General features: G+C 50.6%; 1 protein-coding gene across 1 annotated transcript; it reads right to left on the bottom strand.

The window, feature by feature from the left end:
• Nucleotides 1–38: 38 nt before the first annotated feature.
• Nucleotides 39–10,574, bottom strand: LOC120393210 (zinc finger protein RFP-like; the record flags this gene model as incomplete). Its single annotated transcript, XM_039517784.1, has 7 exons — nt 9,867–10,574; nt 7,199–7,294; nt 6,384–6,614; nt 4,897–4,919; nt 4,069–4,184; nt 1,844–1,903; nt 39–157 (listed from the first exon to the last, which is right to left on the bottom strand). Coding segments are annotated over exons 1-7 (1,062 nt in total), but the record flags the coding sequence as incomplete, so codon positions are not given.
• Nucleotides 10,575–22,772: the final 12,198 nt, after the last annotated feature.

Raw genomic sequence — 22,772 nt, 5'->3', positions numbered from 1 at the left:
GAGGTGAATCCCTCACAGCCCAGCACACACAGCGCAGTGTCAAATCTCTCAGGGTTGTTGGGAAGATCCTGCCGCGTGTCTACCCGTCTCACACTTTTCCGATCCTCAGACAGGATGAGTTTGGGATGAGCCGTGTCTGGATCCAGAGTCACATTAACTGGAGAGAGAATCAGAGCGTTAGGGGCAGAGCTCAGCCCTGGGGAGTCTGGGGCCATTTCTCACGCTCCCCAGCAGCTCCATTCAGGCTGGGACAGTCCCGGATCCCAGGGAACTGCCTCTGTCCTGGACACCTGAGAGTACGTCTAGACTACCCGCAGTATCGGTGGGTAGTAATCGATTGAGATGCGATATATCGATCCCCGAAAGTGCTCCTGTTGACTCTGGAACTACACCAGCACGAACTGCAGTAGCGCAGTCGACAGGGGGAGCCGTGGACGTCGATCCCACGCCATGATGACGAGAGGTAAATTGATCTAAGATACTTCGACTTCAGCTACGCTATTCACGTAGCTGAAGTTGCGTATCTGAGATCGACCCCCCACCCCCACCCAGTGTAGACCAGCCCTGAGACTGAGCAGAGATGTCACTGCAGCTTCTCAGTCTTTGTAACGGGTCCCACTTCATTAGTTTCTCATTTATCACAGAGGCTTCAGCTCCCACATCCCGCTGCTGGTGTTGCCCCATTCCCAGCAGCACAGACTCAGCCAGGAAGGTGTCAGAAGTTTTTATTGAGGGAGCAGAAGTGGCAGGTACCAGCTTTAAACCCCAGAGGGAAGCTCCCTCCCCTAATGCAGCCTCCACTCCCAGGCCAGGGAACAGAGAGGAAGGTGCAGCAATGGGGAACAGCCACTTAAGACCAGAGAGTAGGAGGTGGCACTGGGTGGGGTAGCACCATCTCCAGCCTAGAGAGAAAGGAGGAGCTGACAGTCTCACAGGAAGAGCATCTCCCCAGTCCAGGAAGCAGGGAGCGGCTCCAATGGGAGAGCCCAGCCCTGCCCACAGGAAAGGCAGGATGTTGGAGAAGAGCGATGGGGGACCCCCTGCACCGGGGTGAAGCAGAGGGATGTGTCAGGGAGCTCTGTTCGCGTGTGACTCAGTTAAGAGTGTTTCTGTTCATCAGAATGGGGATGAACTCAGCACTAAGGGTGGTGTCAGGACTCTTTTTGTGTCCCTGCCCCCTCCGTGGCCCTGACTGAGGCCCCCTGGCCAGGCTGGGAGACTTGCCCGCTATAGAGAGCCCCTGACACTCCACCTGCCCTGGACATGGGTCCATGGGCCTTTGGCAGCAGTCCCCAGCCCATGTCCCCACTCCCCGGGGTGCACCACCCTGGGCAGGTGGAGGATCCAGGGCTCCCCAGTGCAGTCCCTGGATGGCAGCCTGGTTCTGGCTTCTGGCCTGGCAAGGGCCTGAGGGAAAGAGGAGCAGGGGTGGGGCCATTGAGAGAAGCCAGCACCAGGGAGAGATTGGTGCTGCGGGCAGGGGCTGCACTACACAGAGAGGAACTGCTCAGCTGCCCTGCCCTAAGCACAGACACTGCCTGCCATGCTCCACCCCTGCCAAGGCTTGCAGTGTGTGTGGGGGGGAGCAACGTGGCCCTCTTTCCCCAAAATATGCCCATGCTGAAAAGTGTCCTGGTCATCCCACCTTTAAAAGTGTGTGGGGGGGTGGGGGGGGGACGGGACATGGGCCCCTGGATCTCCTGACTGTTTAATGTGTTATTTTTAGGGCTGTGTGTGTCATGGTCGCTGTCAGTTTGGTTGGTAACTTCAGCTACAATCTCATGAAGATGTTTTCTCTGGAATATTCTCATAATTTAAAGGCAATCTTCACCCGCAGACTCACCCTGTCTGTGTGCTCCAAAGAATTCTCCTCTTTTTCTCTCCAATTCAGACGGCAGAGTGTCTTGGGGGAGAAAGGAGAAGAGAGGTGAGATTTCAGACTTTCATATTCATAAGAGCATCCCCACTCTGAAACTGTTTTATAATTATGACAGAGAAACAGACAGAGAGGCCCAGAGACACACTCAAGTATTTAATATAAAAAGGTCTGAAATCTATTTCCCCTCTCAATCAGGCTTCTCTCAGCAATGGAGCCAGCAGCCTTACAGCCTCACAACTATCCCAGGACACACAATTTGTAAGAGATTTACTTTTCCCTCCTCATCCCCTCCCACCTTTCAGACTCCAGTTGGTTTGTCTCATTCACTTACTGCCTTTTGTCGTAACCTAGACCCAGAGCCTGCAAAGACTTTGGCATAAAAGTAACTTTACCCACTTGGGTCCCTTTGACACTGATGGGATGTGGAGAGTTTCCTAAATACTGGCTCTAACTTTGAGCTGTTGGGTCTGTTTACTCAGCGGCTCTACAGAGAGCAGCATGACGGGGCCTCGTCCTCCATAGGCAGAAATGGAAATAATAGTAAAATTATTTTATCAAGGTGGAAATTGAGGTGGGGGAGGATTGGCTCAAAGGGTCCGATTCCCCCCTGTACCGGGAAAAGGAGAGAGGGGAGGGGCCATTTGTGACTCTGCTGTTCAGTGGCTGCAGGGGCCGGTGCAGACCTTGGCACAGGCTGAGGAAGTTCTGAAGCCAGCCAGAGCTACATCCCTGTGACAATGGCCCCCGTGTCTCTTGCCCAGCGTGCAGAGTGTCAGAGGCCCAGCTTTACACTGCCCACCTCCCTTTGTGCCTCGTCCACCCCCCACCCACATCCACCCCCCCCCACCACCCCCATGCCCAGCCCTCTCAGGAACACGCCTTGTGCCTGCAGCAGCTGTGCAGGAGACACAAGAGGCCCCTGTGCTGGATGGATCCCTGATCATGGGGGAGGGGCTTTCTCCTTCCCTCCAGCCCATTTGGCCCAAACTAGCTGCAAACAGGACCAGAGCTCAGTGATTGGCTGGATCTGCCTTTGAGAAATGTGCCCCATGGCTGGTGATGGGGCAGTAGACGGGGAGGGCTCTGAGCTATAGAGAGTTCTTTGCCACGTGTCTGGCTGTTGGGTTTTGCCAAAATGCTCGGTATCCAACTGACCATCATATCTGGGGTGGGGAAGGAATATCCCCAAGTCAGATTGACAGAGAGCCGGGGATTTTTCCTTCCTTCCTTCCTCTGCAGCCTGGGGCACGAGTCAGTTGCAGTTTGAAACTAGAGTCAATGGTGGATTCTCTGTAATTTGTGTAGTGGGGCAATTACCCTGTTCCTGGGATAAAATGAGGTAAAAGGTGAAAAGCAGCTGAGGTCGGCTGACTGGGGAGGCAGCCACAGCTGGGGCCACACCCAATTAGGCCACAACTGGCCCTGATCAAAGGGCTGGGAGCTAGGCAGGCAAGAGTCTCACTGCAGGGCTGCCTGGGAGCACAGGGTACCTTAGACAGAGCAGGGCTGGGGCGGGGCAGGCAGAGCTGGGGAGCTCTGGCCTGGCAAGTCCCCAGGCTGAGGCCTTGTTAAGGGCCAGGGATGGTATTAGGGCTAGAAAGGCAGTAGGTCCAACCCCTTTGCTAATGATGAGTGGACATTGTGGACTGCAGGCTGCCCCAGAGAAAGGGGGCTAGATGACTGGCAGTAACCACTGAGGCAAGGTGGGTATAGAGGGTTGGGATTCCCCTGGGAGAGGAGACCCAGAGTGTGGGGGTACTGCTGTGGGCAGAACCCCAAGGTAAGGGGCACTGGGGTCCAGGAGGGACATGGAGGGGCCTGAGGCAGGAGAGACACTGGCCAGCAGTGGGCGCTCTGGAGCAGGAAACCTAATTCCCTGACTGACCAGCAGGAGGCGCCGCACCACTGAGTGCTCAACCAGTTACACTTGAAGTTTTAAAATCATGTTTTGAGGACTTCAGTAACTTGGCCAGAGGTTAGGGGTCAATTGCAGGAGTGGGTGGGTGAGATTCTGTGGCCTGCAATGTGCAGTTGGTCAGACTAGATGATCATGATGGTCCCTTCTGGCCTTAAACTCTTTGAGTCATTTCTTAATTTAACAGCATCATCTAAGTGGGAACAAATTGATCAGCACCATTCTCTTCTCAGAGACTCATCCCAATTTCCATTCCTAGATCCCTTCTAGGTACCTTTGAACTTCCCCAGAATGTCCAATAGCAGAATCATTTTCTGGGAGAAATCACTGACTCGCTCTTCCACTTCAGGAGAAATCTCTTCCGGCTGCTGAAACTTCCCCTTCTCAGACCTGGAGAGAAACAATTTTACATGATTGGATTTTACTGTGTGACTCATTATAAGTTCTGGCTTGTGAGTCGCTGCTCTAATAGGCCTGGAGTTAGAATTCCTCGACTTCTCCCAGCCTCAGAGCAGATGCAACACAGCCCAGGGCCAAGCAACCTTCTCGTCAAAGGTCATTAATCTTCAACTCTGGTCTGGAGAGATCAGCTCTGGGGATAAAAGGGGAATTGAGTCTCCATGGCCAATTCGCTCCTTGGCCTCCATGCTCTGAGGGACAGGAGGTTCCCAGGTGAAGTGCTGTAGAAATCTGCCTCTAGGAACTAGACTGAGACACCAACTACCCCTTCCCCAGCTCATTCCACACAGGTCTCCAAACAGTCCTCAGGTGGGAAAGACTCTTGATCACTTCTGCCCTGGGCTGAATAGTGACCAGGACCCAGCAGTGACAGGCCCATATTCCATCCCCACAATCCTGAAGCTGCCTGTCCCCCAGGGATGTGACATCTCTATGAAATACTTGAGGTCAGTCCTTGCCACTGACTGGAGAATTCCAGAGTCTTCTGTACAAGAGTTAGCACCCCAGGATGAAGTGATCAGAGAAATTTGTATCCAACACGTGATCTCCCCACACATTTTGCTGTAGAGCCCTGGGGAAATGCAGTGCTACCCTCATGATCAAGCTCTTTCCCAGCATTGTGGAGTGCGAGGGAGCCACATACCTGCTCAAGGTGGTTCTGACATCCTAGAGGAAAGAGAGGCAAAAGAATTTCAGTCCTCTATGACACATACACAGGGGATCCCAGGGAAGGGGTTTAGGAAGTATGGGGGAAGAGCCCCTGCCCTGGCCCCAGGGCCATTGATTCCCTGAGCTAATGGGGCTTTTCCATCTTTCATATCCCTGTGACTCTGCTAAGAATAATACTCACTCAGATGTCAGCAATGCACATGCCGAGTTACACTGAGATCTCCGACTACTGGACTCCAGTGCTTATGATTTAGCAGCCCGCTCCTCCCTCTGTGGGGGTCTGGCATGTTTCTAATGATGAGTGCGGGTTTCCAATTGTCCTTGGGGGTGCTCAACCCCATTCCCCATCCCCACTCCACACCTTTCCCCAATGCCACACCCCAACCCAACTCTTCCCCCTCCCACTCAACGTCCACCCTGTCTCTTCCTCACCTCCTCTTGTGAACTGCCATAAATATAAAGGAAAGAGTAACATAAAATACCTCCTTGCAGCTGTACTGAATCACTTTAGCTATAAGGGGTTAAGAAGCTCAGATAACCTGGTTGGCTCCTGACCAGAAGGACCGATAAGGAAAGAAGATACTTTCAAATCTGGTGGGTTGCGGGAGGTTTTGTTTGGGCTCTGTTTGTTTGTTCCTTCTCCTGATAGAGAGATAGACCAAGCAGGGACAACATCTCCTGAAAACCTACCTGAAATGATCCATCTAAGATTACAAAAATTCTGACTAAGGCAAGGAAATGCGTTAGGTTATTTTTTGTTTTAGCTTGTGAATTTTCCCTATGCGAAGAGGTAGTTTTAGTCCTGTTTTTGTAACTGTGAAGCTGAGTCCAGAGGGGAGTCCTCTGTGTTTTAAATCTTTTTATTACCCTGTAAAGTTACCTTCCATCCTGATTTTGCAGGTGTGATTCTTGTACTTTTTTCTTTATATAAAGTTCTTCTTTAAAGAACCTGATTGATTTTAGTGTCCTAAAGATAAGGGTCTGGTCTGTACTTACATTAAAGGCAATTGGTCGGTATATTATTCTCAAGCCTCCCCAGGAAAGGGGGTGAAGGGGCTTGGGGGGATATTTTGGGGGAATAGGGATTCCAAGTGACCCATCTCTGAATTTTTGTTTAAATCACTTGGTGGTGGCAGCAAGGACAAGGAAAGGAATTTGTGCCTTGGGGAAGTTTTTAACCTAAGCTGATGGAATATAAGATTAGGGGGTCTTTCATGTGGGTCCCCACATCTGTCCCCCAGAGTTCAAAGTGGGGAGCGAATCCTAACGTGAGCACACTCCCTCCCCGCTCCTCCCGCTCCCTCCCAGCGTCTCCTGCACACAGTGGAACAGCTGATTGCAGCAGGCAGATGGTGCTGGAAGAAGGGGGAGGAGTTGAGCGGCTGGGCCCACGGTGGGTAGCACTGAGGGGGAGAGCTGGCTGTCCTGGAGCACCCACCTATGTTTCTCATTCAGTCTCACCTGTAGGAATTCACTCGCTGGCTTCTGACACTTCCCCTCCAGCTCACTGATGAGCTCACTCAGACAGGAAATCTGCTCGGAGAGTTTACTGAGATTTTCATTCTGGATCCTCACAATCTCCTTGTCCAGCTTCTCCAGCTGGGCCAGCAGAAGTCGCTCTTGCTCCTCCAGGAACTGCTGCAATTGCTGAAATTCAGACACAATCTTCTGCCTCTCGGTTTGTGTTTGTTTCTGTATGAAATAGGGCAAGGGTTGGTCTGGGGCATGGATGGAGCCCAGGATCCTTTCATGGAGAGCTGAGTGTGCAGGAGGGTGATTTTCTGTGAAAATCCTCAGATTTCTGACATTTGACTCTACCCTGTGGGTACTAGGCAGGGGATTCTCTCACACCTTCCCCTTTGGCCCCTGTATCCCTGTGAAAGGGATATTTCTCTGTCAGTCATGGTCAGCATCTTCTGTTATTTATGGTCTGTGAAAATTCAGACCCAGAGCAGCAGGAGGCAGGACTCAGCACTACACTAACAGAGACGTCAGGGGAGTTAAAAGAAACAAATGTTTTAAAAATGCACAAAATGTCTAGACACAGTGGACAAACACTTCACGGGGACATTTGTGTGAATTCAGGCAAGCCACAAGGGCTACTCATCAACGGAAATGGAAGCTTAGGGCTTGTCTACACATGAATCAAACCCAGCAATCCATGATCATGGAGAAACACACACAAGCCCATGTTCACATAGGCCACACAGGAGTCTGCCTCCTAACAGACCTCCCACTGCCAGTCCCACAGTTGATTCATAACAACAGGCACCTACCAGATATTCCCGGCAATTCCTCTCTCCAGTCGCTTTCAATCCCAGCAGCTTTTCTCTGTCTTCCCTCAGAGTTTTCAAATGGGCCTGGATTCTTTCCTGAAGAAACAGAAATGATTTGGGAAGTTTCATCTGGATAGTTGAGAGGTGCTTGGAAGTGGGTGTTTTTCCACCCGAAACCCCAAGATGACTGTGGTTCTAATCGCTTTGCGACATCAGGACCACCAAGGTGATGAAACCTCATTAATGGAAACTGGGAGCGTGTCACATTCAGACTCGTTACCAATTCTGGTTCAGTGTTTTTAGTAATTAGCAAGAGATCTCAATTATACCCAAGCTTTACTGGTATTTGTGAATTGATTAATGGTACAGAGGATATGGGGGGAGGGATAGCTCAGTGGTTTGAGCATTGGCCTGCTAAACCCAGGGTTGTGAGTTCAATCCTTGAGGAGGCCACTTAGGGATCTGGGGCAAAAATTGGTCCTGCTAGTGAAGGCAGGGGCTGGACTAGATGACCTTTCAAGGTCCCTTCCAGTTCTAGGAGATTGGTATATCTCCAATTATTACCTTTTTTTTATTACCTTTTTTATTAGAGCATAACAGGGCACTGGAGTCACATGGGGGTGAATCAAGAAACCTATTTGTTGAAGGTTTAACAAACAAAGTGATACAAATCTCAGAAGCCACCAGGGTTTAAATATGGGCTGGGATTTCAGCCCTGGAGTACTGGGGCTGCACTGGTTGGGCAGAGCTGGTCTAAGCACGAGGGCAAAACTCGTGAGATGTTGGGAGGCCGTTCGTCTGGTTGGAAGCTGCACAGTCCAGTTTTGTGGAGCACTATCTCTGTCCGGTAGGGACTCAGCACTGGACTTGGCTTTGTCTGGTGCAAAAGGGAGAGGAGGAGACTGAGGCTGCAGGAGGACACCCGTGAGGGTGGGGGCAGGGCTGGGGTGGCACCTTCATGCAGAATGATGCAGGCGGGTGGCACGCTGGAAAAAACGGTGGTGGGGTCCACACAGGGTGACTGATACTGGTGAGGACGGGCCCATGCAGGCAGCTCTGAGGGTGTCCCGTGTTCTGGGGATGCCTCAGTGACCTCCCTAATTAGACAGGATGCAGATTTGTATAAAGGACGGGTTGGGGGTTGCCCCAGTGCTGTCCTAACCCCTCTCCATGGCACTGCCCCCTGGGCAGGTACCCCACGGTCCCATTCCCTGGTAAAGATCCCGGAAGCAGTGCATTCTGGGAGTTTTCAAAAGGATGCCTGGTGGGACTAATGGAACCACTCTGGCTGGTCCTTGCCCACGTACACAACAGAGCAGGTCAGACTGGCACCGGTCAGCTCCAGCCTGGGGTTGGTTTTGCTACATCCCAGTGAAATCCCAGCGGTACTTGGCATGGACCTGAGCTGTCTGGAGCCCTTTTGTGTGCGGACTGAAGGTGCTCGGGGTCCCACACAGCGTTTAGCCCAGTGATCTCCTCTAGTGCAGGCCGGCAGCATCTGAGTTTAACCCCTCGTGGAGCAGCACAGGAGTTCAGAATCCCAGTGAGAAACCTCCTCTCCCTGGTGCGCCTGGGACCTTTATCAAGGTGTCTCTCCCTCCTAACGGAGACACTTCATCACTGGGTGGGGCTGATGCTAAGATGGCAGCATGGCAAAGTGGTTCGGGTCTTGGACTGGGTCTGGGGAGATCTGGGTTCTATGCTAAGCTCTGTCACTGACATGCTCAGTGACTATGTGCAACTCGCTGCCACGCTTTGTGCCTCAGTTTCCCTTCCCACCTGTTGTCTAGCTAGACCAGAGGTCACCTACCAGTTGATTGCGATCAACTAGTTGTTCCTGGAGATTCTCCCAGTCGATCGCAATCTCTGGCAGCCGTGCGGCACTCCCAGAAGGGGCCAGCTTGCCCCTGCAGCCTGGGGTGAGGGCAGGGTTCTCTTCACATGGCTCTTGCCTGCAAGCACTGCCCCCGCAGCTCCTATTGGCCAGAAATGGGGAACTGTGGCCAATGGGAGCTGCGGGAGTGGTTCCTGCAGAGAGGGGCAGCGTGTGTAGCCACATGCTCCCCTCCAGGGGCCACAGGGGCACATTGGCCCCTTTCAGGAGTGGTGCAGGTTTGGGACAGGCAGGGAGCCTGCGTTAGCCCCGCTGCTCTACTGACCGGGAGCTGCCTGAGGTAAGTCAGTGCTGCCCATCTGGAACCAGCTTCCCAGACCCCCTCCTGCCTCCCAACCCCCTACTCCAGCCCTGACCCTCCTCCCAGAGCCAGCACCCTGTGCCCTCACCTGCACCCCAACCCTCTGCCCTAGCCTGGAGCCCTCTCCTGCACCCCAACTCCCTGCCCCAGCCCAGAGCCCGCACCCCCTCCTGAATCCCAACCTCCTGCCACAGATGGGTGAACGTGAGTCAGGGTGGGAGAGCAATGGAGGGGAGGGGTATGGAGTGAGTGGTGCTTCGGGGGCGGGGGGTGCAGATCCTGCTTTCAAGATTTGATATTTTGCCTCTGTGGCCACACTGCCTGACCATTAATTTTGTTACAGCATCTCCCCACACAATGAAGACTTAGAGAGCAGAATGATGAGTCACACCTGTGCTAGGTAACTTTCAGTGAAATTAGCCGGTAATTAAAACCCCAAAGTTAACCCATTAAATCTGACAGCATTTGCCTACCTTGTACTCCTGTGCAGCCTCCTGGATAGGAACCACCGTGTGAGCGCGGTGAGCCCGGGATCTGTCACACACCATACAGATGGGGGTTTGATCCTCTTCACAAAACAGTTTCAGAGCCTCCTGGTGCTCCCCGCACACCCTGTCCCCTCCTGCTCCCTTTGCTGCCTGTAAACTCAGTTGCTTGACGAGTTCTACGACATTTGCCAGTTGCCTGTTGGGCCTGAGGTTTCCCTGTTGCACAGTTTCTCTGCACTGAGGGCAGGAGGCGGCTGTATCGGATCCCTCCCAACCCTGGCTGATGCAGGCTCGGCAGAAATTGTGCCCACACTCCACACTGACTGGTTCTGTGAAATATTCCAGACAGACGGGACATGTCGCTTCCTCCTGGAGACTTTCCACGGGGTTCTCTGCAGCCATGGCTCCCTCTGGGCAGTGGATCAGGGTTAGTTTCAATTTCCTGAATTCACACTCTGCCCCGCCTGCAGCAGCAAGGGAGTGTTTCCTTGCCTGAAAATGACTCAGGCTGTTTGCAGAGCAGGGAGAACCCAGCCAATTTCACCCCTGGAGGCTTTACTGAAAAAAGGTACCAGTAGGGCTTCGGTCCTGCAATTAGCCCCTGTGCTGGTGGGGAGGGTCCCTGGGGCATCCACCTGTGAGGATGAGCCTGCAGGAGAAGGAGCTGTGTGTTAGGAGTGATAGTCAGGCTGGGCAGAATTTTGTTATAATATATAATTTTGACAGATGATGTTTATTTTAAGCAATTTTTATATTTATTTATTTAAACTTTCACAGCAGCACAACAATCTGGGGTTTAAGCTTTTCATTCCAATTAAAATTTTCACGGTTGTGGGAAATTATGGGGGGATCAGATAATATTTTGGTCAGACCAGAACTATTTAATGACACTGGACACTGAGATTCAAAATGTTGAAGCTTTAGAACTGTTAAAATTGTCTGTGAGCAGGTAAATCTCCTCCCTCCCCCAGCAGCTCCCCCAGGGCAGTAACCCAGTGCCTCCCCCCCACCACCACAGGGACCGAGGCTGAAAGTCCATCTGATGGCGGCTCAGGGGCCTGTGGAATGTTCTGGGATCTCAGCCTGGGCCCTAGTGGGGCAGGTGCCCCTGTAACACAACCACTCCCAGCAAGGCCCTGCCCCCATTTTCTCCCTGTTTGTCAGTCTCAGCAGAGAGACCAGGGACTGCAGGGAGACCAAGCTCCTGTCCCCAAGGTGAGGGCTGGGGCCCAATGGCCGAGGGCAGCGGGTGTGCGGGGAGCTCGCACTAGGGGCTGCAGGGACCTGGTGTGGGATAAACAGAGACCTCTCAGGCCACTTGCCTGTTGCGGCTGCAGGAGGGGATGTGGGGACAGACTGAGGAGGCCTGGGGCAGTCTGGGAAGCCGCCATCAGGACAAGGAGAGGGAATTCAGCCGTGGCGGGGGAGCCGTGCTGGGCAGAGATGCTGCTGCGGATGCAGCTAGTTACCCGGGTCCAGCGTCGCAGCAGTTTAACAACATGGTTAATAGACGTTGCAGCTCAGCAGAGGGAAGTGCTGATCTTTTGCTGGTCTCCGCGGGGCTTGAGATTTGCCGGCATCGTTCAAACACCTTTCTCCTGCGGCTGTCTCAGGTACCTGGGTCTTCACGCAGCATTGCAGAGCAGAGGAGATTCAGTGCTTTGGTACACGGTTACAGGAAGGGAAAAGACTGGAATGGTGCATATCGTACCTGTCATTTCTCTCCCCGGGCCCTGGGGATGTACCGTGTGCAGCTGGTTACTGAGAGACATTCAGTCAGACAGCTAGGGTGGCATTTTTGTGCTCTGCCCCTTTCTCAGTAAACTGAGACTTTTCAGGATCAGGACACTGACTCATTCGCTTTCTGGGTCTACTTGCTCAGCGTCTTCTCAGAGCTCTGCACCGTGAGGCCCTCGTCCTCCATAGACTGTAATGCGAAGAGACACAGAGGCATTGTATAGATTGGAAAACTGAGGCAGAGAGAGGGGTGGTTCAGTAGGCCCCCTATTCAGTGACTGCAAGGGCCAGTGCAGACCTTAGCAGCAGCCAGGCAAGTCCTGAGCTCCAGCCAGAGCCGCATCGCAGCTTTAATGGTCCTAAGGGGCTTTGCCAGGGTGCAGGATATAAGAGAAGCAGCTTCATCCTGGCCACACCCCTCTAGTCCTTTCTACCCCTCCCTCCTCCAGGCTGTCCCTGCCCCAACCCCACTCCCTCCCGCCCCTCCCAGGGGCGCTCCCTGTGCCTGCAGCTGCTGGGGAGGAGGCACAAACAGCCGTTCTGGCCGGCATAGGAGCCAGAGCACACTGAGGGGCTGGATCCAACTGTCAATAATTTCTTTTGATTTAGGGTCCTAATTTGGGGTACTGACCTAAGTGCTGAGGGGCTGGTTCTCCAAGGGGCTGGGCACCCGCAGCGCCCACTGACTCCAGTTCCTGCTGTGGATGCAGCTGGAACACGTGCCCTGGAGTCCCGTATTTTGAAGGGGTATTTCAAGACATACAGAATTAGGCCATTGTTTAAAATTTAGGCCTTACCGATTTGCCCATTGTGATGTTACTGAAATGAACTGTGACCGTATAGATCATTGTTGCAACCAAGGTCCTAGAGCTGCACCAAATATTATACAAAGAAGGTCAAGTAAGGTGTCTATGAAAAGGTTGTAATTTGCTGGTTATGGTTATGCTGTCTGTATGTGTGTATCGTTTTTGTATTTGAAGTTATGAATAGTGGCTCTCTGCTTGTTTCTCAATGTGTTTGATTTTAAGTAGCATCAGTGAAGCATTAGGTCAGCTTCTTGAGACAGGACTATTTTGAGTAAGTGCCAAATCAAGAAACACTTAACTGACAGTGGACCTTGGGAGACTCCAGTCTACTTCTGAGGAGCCTTCCTGGAAACGTTCAAGATAGCATGTGAGCAATGGCTGCTCTACCAGCAAACTGAGTCATGCATGGACCTGTGACTCGCCCATGTGACTCCAAACTCCATTTTGCTGCTGTGATTTTCCACAGTAAGAACAAAGGGGTTTCCGTCCACATGGCAGACGATATAAAAGGCCCCGGAAACCCCTATATTTTGATCTTCAGTCCTGCTTCTAACATCTGGAGGAACTTTGCTAGAAACGGAAGCTCTGAAGAAAGGACTGAACGACCCATCCAAAGCTGTTTTGATTGTACTCCAGAGACTTGATTTGAGCTTGCAGTTTATTCCACCACTGCTATAAGCCTGAACCAAGAACTTTGCAATTGTTGTATGTATTTGATTCCAGTTAACCAATTTTAACTCTCATCTATATTTCTTTCTTTTTATGAATAAACCTTTAGGTTTTAGATTCTAAAGGATTGGCAACAGCGTGATTTGTGGGTAAGATTTGACTTGTATATTGACCTGGGTATGGGGCTTGTAACTTTTTTTTTTTTTTTTTACTGGGGTATTGGTTTTCATATCTGTTCATCCCCATATAGAGTGGGGCTGGTGGTGATACTGGGAATCTGGAGGGAATTGCTTGTTTGACTTCTGTTTAGCCACTGGGATGAAAGTGAAGTCCTCTCTGTTTGGCTGGTTGGGTGTAGCCTTGGGCTGTGAATGCCCTGCTCTTTCCTGAATTGATCCTCTCAGTAGTGTCCCCCAAGAGCATGCCTTGTTATACCCATTAACAGCAGTACGTGGGCTAAGACTCATTGTATATCCCTGTTTATACCTGGTCTCTGCTCAATCCCGTTATTCTAAGCAGAAGACGAACCAACCCCAGGGGTGCTCTGGAGCTCAAACCCCAACAGAAAAAAATAGCAGGTGCTCAGAACCCACCTGCTATAGCTGTTCGATGGGGCCATTGATCAGCTGTTTGGCAGCTGGAGAAAGTGCTTGGGTGAGGGCAGAGAGCAGCAAGCCGCAGGTGTGTGTGGGGGGGCTTCTGGGGAAGGGTTGGATCAGGGGTAGGAAGCGGTGGAGAGAAGGCGGGGCTGGGGGCTGGAGCACTTCATGGGAAAATTAAAAGTCTGCACCTATGGTAAGCAGAGAGCTGGCAGTGAAAGGCCCATGTTACATCCCCAGTGTCTACAGGCAGCCAGTCCCCCCAGGATGGAACAACAAGTTAATAATTGACGATGACCTGTTCTGTTCATTTGATCATTGCCTGTTCTGTTAGTTGCCTCTGGGGCACCTGGCACTGGCCACTGTCAGCAGACAGGACACTGGGCTACATGGACCTTTGGTCTGACCCAGTGTGGCCGTTCTCATGTTCTTATAATCTTTCCCACGGGATTGGTGAATTCACTGTTTTGTTCATGGGCTGAGAACCTCAAGGTTAATTTGAACAAAGTGAAAGTAGCGTAAATGGGACCCCTGCGCCACACACTGTGCTGAGGTGCCCTGGGGAGACGTGGCTTTCACCCGGTGTCCAGCCCCTGCCCAGGCTCAAGAAGTGTGAGTGGGGGTGAGAAGGAGCCACATGCCTGTTCGTGGTGCTTCTGATGTCCTAGAGGGGGAAAGGACAGAAAAGAGCTTTCAGTCTAATACCTCACAAAGTGGGGAGCCTTCCATTATGCCGGGGGGGGGGTGCTCGACTTCCATCTCTGCCCTGGGCCCCACCCCCACTCCACGACTTCCATCAGGGCTACAATCCAGCCCATTTCTGCCCCCTCCCCTGAGTGTGCCGTGTCCTCGCTCCTCCCCTCCCACCTCAGCCTCCTTCTTGCATGCCATGTCTGTAACTCTGCAAAGAACTGTTATAATTCCCATCTCTGCCATGCACTCGCCGAGTTACACTGCGATCTCAGAGTGCTGGACGCCAGTGCCCAGGATTCAGGAGCTGTTCTGTCTCTGTGCAGGGATCTGGGTGGCTGGAACAGTCTCACCTGCAGGAATTCACTTGCCGGCTGCTGGCCCTGCCCCTCCAGCTCACTGATGAGCTTGTTGAGATGAGATATTGGCTTGGAAAAGTGGTGGCATTTTCACCTAGTTTCTTCCCAATCTCCCTGTCCAATTCCCCCAGCTGAGCCAGCAGGAATTGCTCTTGGTCCTGGATACACCAGCCCAGAGAGTCAAAATGAGAAACAATTTCCTGCCTGTAAGTTTCTCTTTCCCTGTGATGGCAGCTCACGGACATAAGACTCATGGGTCATTTCATCATCAGCATTGTCCCCTAGCGCTTACATAGCACTTTTCATCTGTAGCGCTCAAGCATTTTACAGTGAAGGTAAGTGACGTTATCCCCATTTCACAGATGGGAAACTGAGGCACGGAGAGGTGACGACCCAAATCTGCAATTGGACTTAGGTGCCTAAAGCCCAGGTTTAGATCCCTGACTCCCAGAATTAGGTGCCACTGAAATCCAGAAAACCTCTGCCTGGCTGCTGACTCAGCACCACATTTCTATGGTAAAATTACCCAAGGTTCCTAAATTTCTGCAAATCACCTGTGAATGGTAGTAAATGGGCAGTTGCCTTATGTTGGTCTGTGTAGTTAGTTACCGATGATGCTTAGGAAATAAGTTCGCCTAAAGACTGAACTGTAAAGAGAAGCCTGGGATTATATAGAGACCCTTGGGACCTGATCCTTTTAATCACAGATCTGCTTGGTGCTTTATCAGGGAAACCTTTAAATCATAAGATTGAGATCTCCAATCCCACCTGGATCACCCTGAATATGGACATTGGACTGTAACCTATGGACTAAGGGTTTGTCTATATTACCAAGTTGTCAACAAAACTTTTGTCTTTCACAGGTGCTTAAAAAAGCCCCCCCATCCCCATCCCCCAAAAGACAAAAGTTTTGCCGCGGCAAGTGGCAGTGTGAATGCCACTCCCACTGAAAAAGCGAACACTGCTTGCAGGTGTGGAAGCATTTTTTCAGCAAAAGTGCCCACAAAATACTGAAGAAAAGCGTTTACATAGACTGAGTTTTAGCAACAAGACTGTGTGTTGACACAGCCCTGTCACTAGAAGCTGCGTGGTGTAGTAAAGCCCTAATTCTGTAAGAACGCTTTCCAACTGCAAAGCTCAACATCTCTACTATGAATCTGATCTCAGAACTGTACTCATCTGTCTGTGTGCTGATCTCTCTTTTAACCTATTTTCTTCTTTAATAAACATTAGTTGAGTTAAGAATTGGCTGTAAGCATGAATTTGGATAAGATCTGAAATATTCATTAACTTGGGAGGTAAAGTGTCTGATCTTTCGGGATTGGTAGTGTTGTGTATTTGGTTGTCATGGGTTTTGTTACTATGGCAACTGAGTTAGACTAATAAGGGATAGCTCAGCCGGTTTCAACTGGCTGAGTGAGCTCTCTGTCTCTGTAAATAAAATGGAGGTTTTGGTTAGCTGTCTGCTCTCTGGCCTCAAGTGATTGCTTCCTACACCGGCTGCCCCAAGGATATAACACTGGCGACGAGGATGGGATTCCGGTGCTGCTCCAGTAACAGAAGGAAGTAGAAGTTAAGGTAAAGAACAAACAAACAAAAAAAGCTGCTTGTTTGCACTGACTGTGAAAGTGAAACTAAAATCATGGCTACTCTGACCAGGCCCCTGGAGCCTTTTGATGAGAATACAGAGCAGTGGCATGTGTATACTGAGCGTTTTGAGCTGTTTGGTATTGCAAATGACATTACAGAAGCGAAGAAGGTGCCAATATTCTTAACTGTTGTAGGGGCTAAAACCTACTCTCTGCTACGCAGCTTACTACACCCTGTTAAGCCTGAGACTAAATCTTACAGTGACATTGTGGAAATCCTGGGGTCTCATTTCTCCCCAAAACCACTGGAATTGCTGAAAGATATAGGTTCCACAAAAGAGACCAAAAGGAAGATGAAACAGTTGTACAATTTGTAGCCATTCTAAAAAAGCTAGCAGAACACTGTGAATTTAAAGAAATGTTAAATGATGCCCTGCGTGACAGGCTAGTGTGTGGCCTGTACAGTGAAGCTATACGGAAGCGTCTACTGACAGAGGCTCAGCTTACCTTACAGAAGGCTGTTGATATTGCTGTCTCCATGGAACTGGCTACAAGGGAGGCACAATACATCGGTGCACCCCCTAGGGTGCAAAAAGTGTCACAAGAACCGACCCACAAAACTGTGCAGAGTCAAGAATGTTACCGCTGTGGTAAGCCAGGACACCAGGCATCAGAATGCTGGTGTAAGGACCTGGTGTGTCGACACTGTGGCAAAAAGGGACACATTGAGTATGCCTGTAAACAAAAGAAAAAGAGGCCTGTGGTCTGGCCGACAAAAGAGGAACCTTGCATACTCTAGAGCAGACCCAGGATGATCAAGGAGACACCTCATCACAAGAGGAAGTGCCACTGCATGTTTTGTCTTTGGCAGCGGGCTCACATGACTACTGGGTAACCCCCTTATTGGAGGGCAAACCTATACGCATGGAACTAGACACCGGTGCAGCTGTCTCGCTGGTTCCTGAGACTGTGTATAAGGAAAAGCTACAGCATCTTCCGCTTAAGGCAACAAAAACTGTTCTGAAGACGTATACAGGTGAAGCTGTGCCCATGTTGGGCACTATTGATGTTAAGGTGGAGCTCAATGGACAGGCGGCTAAATTGCCACTGTTTGTGGTGAGAGGTGACTACCCAGCCTTAATGGGTAGGTCTTGGCTTGGGAAGATTCAGCTGAACTGGGCAGAAGTGCACCGGATGACTAAAGAAGAAACCAGTCTAACCCCTATACTAAGGAAACATGCTGCTGTTTTTGGAGATGATTTGGGAAGTATGAAGGGAATCACTGTGACATTGAACATTAAACCTGGCAGTCCACCAAAATATCTGAAAGCCCGAACTGTGCCATATGCCATCAGGCCAAAAGTTGAAGCAGACCTGGAGCGCCTGGTCACCAATGGAGTCCTAATACCAGTTACCCATAGCTCATGGGCCACTCCTATCATTCCAATAGTGAAGAAAGATGGCTCTCTCCGGATTTGCGGTGATTTTAAAGTCACTGTCAACCCAGTGTTGTGTGCAGAGCAATACCCGCTTCCCCGCATCGATGACCTCTTCGCAGGCCTGGCTGGGGGACAAAAGTTCAGTAAGATTGATCTGAGTCAAGCATATTTACAGATGCACGTTGATGAAAAGTCCCAAGAGCTGTTGACTATTGTGACTCATAAGGGGCTTTATCGATACTGTCGCCTACCCTTCGGAATCACATCGGCTCCCGCCCTGTTCCAGAGGGCTAGGGACCAGATCTTGTGTGGCTTGTCAGGAGTTCAGTGTTATCTGGATGATATCCTGGTCACTGGAAGAAATGAAGAGGATCACTTAAAGAATTTAGAGGCTACCCTACAAAGACTGGAAGAGTATGGCCTACGAGTTCGCAAAGACAAGTGTGAATTCTTCAAGCCCTCTGTTGAATATTTGGGACACATCATCGATTCTGCAGGTCTTCATAAGGCCCCTGCAAAAGTTAAAGCTATTGTGGAGGCTCCCCCACCTCGAAATGTAAGCCAGCTGCGCTCATTTCTAGGACTACTGAACTATTATGGAAAGTTCATCTCACAGTTAGCCACACTGCTAAAACCACTTCATGAGCTCCTTGGGCAGAACAAGGCCTGGAAGTGGACTGAAGCCTGTGATGTTGCATTTAACAAAGCTAAGGATGCATTGTTAAATTCTGAAGTTCTAACACACTTTGATCCATCCTTACCCCTGCAATTGGCCTGCGATGCTTCCCCTTATGGAGTGGGAGCGGTCGTGTCACACATTATGCCTTCGGGAGAAGAAAGACCTATTGCTTTTGCTTCACGCACTCTAAGCAAAGAAATGCACCCCAGTGGGCACCCCTACACCCATGGGACGGGCCTGAAAACTAACTATGCCCAAATCGAACGTGAGGCATTAGGAATTGTTTTTGGAATTAGGAAGCTTCATCAGTACCTGTTTGGGCGAAAGTTTACTCTTCTTACAGACCATCGACCTCTGACATCAATTTTTGGACCCTACACAGGCATTCCCCCATTAGCTGCTAGTCGTATGCAACGTTGGGCATTGATACTTTCTGCACACACATATGAAATCAAATATCGGAAATCCACTCTGCACGGCAATGCAGATGGCCTCTCAAGGTTGCCTTTACCGGTCAAACATCAAGATAGTGCCCAAAAGGAAATCTTCTACTTTGAACAGGTAGAGAATACACCCATCACTGCTACTCAGATAAAGAAGGCAACCCGCGTTGACCCAGTATTATCCCAAGTTATGGACCTGGTGATGCATGGAAAATCTCGACAAACCTCTCCGGTCTCACCCGACCTTATTCCCTACATGTTCAGGCGGACGGAGTTATCGGTCCAATCTGGTTGTTTGTTGTGGGGGAGGTGTGTCATTATTCCACCACCCCTGAGATCACAGATGTTAGAACAGCTACATTCCGGTCACTGTGGAATAGTGCGCATGAAGGAAATTGCACGAAGCTATTTTTGGTGGCCTAGATTGGACGGTGCTATTGAAGAGAAGGCAAAAGCTTGTATGTCATGTCAGGGTGTAAGAAATGCACCCCAGTGGGCACCCCTACACCCATGGGACGGGCCTGAAAACCCATGGCAACGTATTCACGTTGACTTTGCTGGCCCCCTTGAAGGAAGCATGTTCTTGGTGGCAGTAGATGCCCATTCTAAATGGCCAGAAGTCTCTATAATGCAGTCCACTACTGCAGAGAGTACTATCCAAAAACTACGAGGACTCTTTAGTCGTTTTGGTCTGCCAGAACAACTTGTGAGCGACAACGGACCGCAGTTCGTCTCAGGAGTTTCAAAATTTTATGAAGGCAAATGGGATACACCACATCACGTCAGCACCATATCATCCGTCCACCAACGGATTAGCTGAAAGATTTGTGCAGACAATGAAAAACGCTTTGAAATCAGCAAAGGGACAACACTCCATTCAAAAGCGTCTGGATACCTTCTTACTTTCCTATAGAAACACACCTCATGCTACGACCCAGGCTTCCCCAGACTTTCTAATGATGGGACGACAGCTGTGCACTTGCTTTGATCTGCTGAAACCTTCTGAACCCAGACAAACTGTGCAACATCAGCAGCAATATCAAGTCATCAGACGGGCACCCAGAGCAAAAGACCGAACCTTTAGCCCAGGACAGCCAGTTTTGGCTCGGAATTATACTTCCAGAGCTAAATGGGTCCCGGCCACAGTCATCACTCAAACAGGACCTGTTTCCTATACAGTCCGGACTGCAGATAATCTTACCTGGCGGCGACATGTAGATCAGCTGTTGCCAGGTCATGCCAGTCTTCAGGACCCATCTGCAGTTGAGGGGTCTGACTTCACCCTCCTGGTGAGACACCGAATCATGAGTCACCTGTTCCTGACTGTTCTCCTCCATTACTGCCGGCAGCTGAGATACCCCTTTGCCCAGCACGAGCTGATACCACCTCCTCACCTATTCGTGCTGCGGACCCTGAGCCCCTAGTACTTTCGGGTGCAACAACACCAGAAGTTCGCCGTAATCCACCTAGAGACAGAAGGCCTCCTCATCGGCTGGATCTTTAGTTAGGGCGAACCCACGGTTATGGGGCAAAATAATCCCCAGGGTTTAGCCGGGAATGGAGGCAGTCTACCCTCCTTCTCTAGTTTAGTGTGTGTTTTATTTAGGGGATGTTCTTATTAGGGGGGGAGGAATATGTTGTGTATTTGGTTGTCATGGGTTTTGTTACTATGGCAACTGAGTTAGACTATTAAGGGATAGCTCAGCCGGTTTCAACCGGCTGAGTGAGCTCTCTGTCTCTGTAAATAAAATGGAGGTTTTGGTTAGCTGTCTGCTCTCTGGCCTCAAGTGATTGCTTCCTACACCGGCTGCCCCAAGGATATAACAGGTAGAACTTTCTTATATGATGAATAAGATTTTCAGTAATGATCATCATATTTGCCTTGGGTGTCTGGGTGGAGGCCTAAGGCTGGGTTTCTTTAACTTTGTTGTTGGCTTCTGGGTAACCAGTGAGGTACCATAGAGGCGGTTTCATGCTGGCTTGGTAAATCTAAATATTGGAAAAATCCACCAGCTTTGGGGAGTGGCTCCCCCATTTTTACAGTTTGCCAGAATTGAGTAACCTCAGTTGCTCCCTTGTGACCCTGGTCACATCATGTTTTTAAGAAAATGACTTGCATTATTCAGTAAGTAATATAATGTCCTTCATTCTCCTTCCTCCTGTTCAGTTTACATTAAGCCAGAACAGAAATTGCTTTGCACAGAGGAAACAATAAATAGCCTCTCAAAGGGAGGAGCATGTTACTCGCTGTTACTCACAAAGATCTGAGCATTGATAACGTCCCTGTGCAGATTTATTGGTGAGTAACAATGGCACCTACCAGCAGGTGCTGGATTTTTCTTTGCTCCACTCTAGTTAACACCATATTCTCATCTCCCTCTTTCTTCAAACCCCCCAGACAGCTCCAAATTTGATCCTAAGAAGAGAAAGCTGCTTCTGAATTTTCTGTATTTTGGCAGATTTACCTCAGGAACAAAATTTATCAAAGGACATTGGGCACTAGCCAGTCACAGAAACAACCCTGCAATCCACAAAGCTGAGTGAGAGGCCTGGACTCCCTATACAACATCCCTCTGGTCAGCATCTCCCATTGACTGGCTTAGGCAGCTCCCTGCCTAGCACGCTGGCTTTTGTGTCATCCATTCTAAGACATTTACATCTCCCCATAACTCAGGCTTTGTGGCTCACAGTGTCATTCCAGTGACTTTCTAGGCAGCTGCAATTTAGACGTGGTGACATACAGCCTTGTAATACCCGAGTCCCTTCCTGGATCCCGCTCTTTGTCTCCAAATCAAAAGGAGAGAGCAAATCCCCCAGTATGCAGCAGGTTTATGAGGTGAGGGGGCCCTGCCTGCTTTTCCTGAGCCCAGATGGCCCCCAGGACTCCCAAGGGAAGGGGGAGCTAGTGGGGGGCACTGCAGTTAGGTTGGTCATTTTGTGCTACGGGATCTGAACTCTCCTGTGCTTTATCTGGTTAAGAGATTAAGTGAAAGAGCAATAATGTTGGATGTGTGCAAAGAGTCTCTCCATGTGTTAAATGGTCACAATGTGCCCCCCGGAGAGAATTCAGCTGAAACCAGCAGGCTCTCACCTTGGCCTGGAGTTCAGTGAGACGATGCATTCAGGCATGGGGGAGTCTGAAGGGTCAGCTCTGCACTGGGGGTTAGGCAGCGGGTTTCACGCCTCAGATAGGGGGCTAGAGAGCCCCCCAAGAATGTGCCCAGGGACCCCAAGACTGGAGCAGTGGATGGGCTCTGATCCAGTCCCAGAGGCTTGAATTATCTGGGGATCCTGGGGCCCAGTTGCTTGGGTTCCCCTTACTGCAGTCCGGTGGCACCTAACCAGGTCCAGGAGATATATACACACACACACACACACAAAGAGAAATCTTCTCACTGCCCAGCATTCAAACATCCTTAACTCTGACCAGCTGAGTTCTGGTGACTATTTCTACATGTCTGAAATATTAAATTCAGAGACATGAATGGAGACGTCTCCCCCTCAGGGCTGCCACATCCCTTTGCCTTGGGCTGAGGGGGGCTCTTTCCTGTTCCTGGATTAGGGAGAGTCTCTCCCTCCAGTGCTGCCACTTCCTGCTCCCTTTGTCTTCGGGTACAGCGGGTTCTATTAATGGCTCTTCCTGGGCTGGGCAGACACTGTCTCCTGCTCCAGGTCTCCAGGCAGGGCCCGATTACCCATTAGGCTAATGTGGCTTTAGCCTTAGGCCCTCCTATTTTTTAGGCCCTACTGGTCAGGCAGGGGGCCGGGCTGAGTGGGGTGGGGAGTGAGCTTGCTGCGGGAGCCCTGCTGGAGCCAGCAGCAAAGGCAGAGCAGCCCCCTGTGGCTTGGAAGCTGCTCAGCTGGCAGCTGCGCTTTGGCTT

This window comes from Mauremys reevesii, unplaced genomic scaffold (genome assembly GCF_016161935.1).
Source record: "Mauremys reevesii isolate NIE-2019 unplaced genomic scaffold, ASM1616193v1 Contig163, whole genome shotgun sequence".
Taxonomy (NCBI): Eukaryota; Metazoa; Chordata; order Testudines; family Geoemydidae; genus Mauremys; species Mauremys reevesii.
This window is presented reverse-complemented; position numbering and strand designations above follow the sequence as displayed.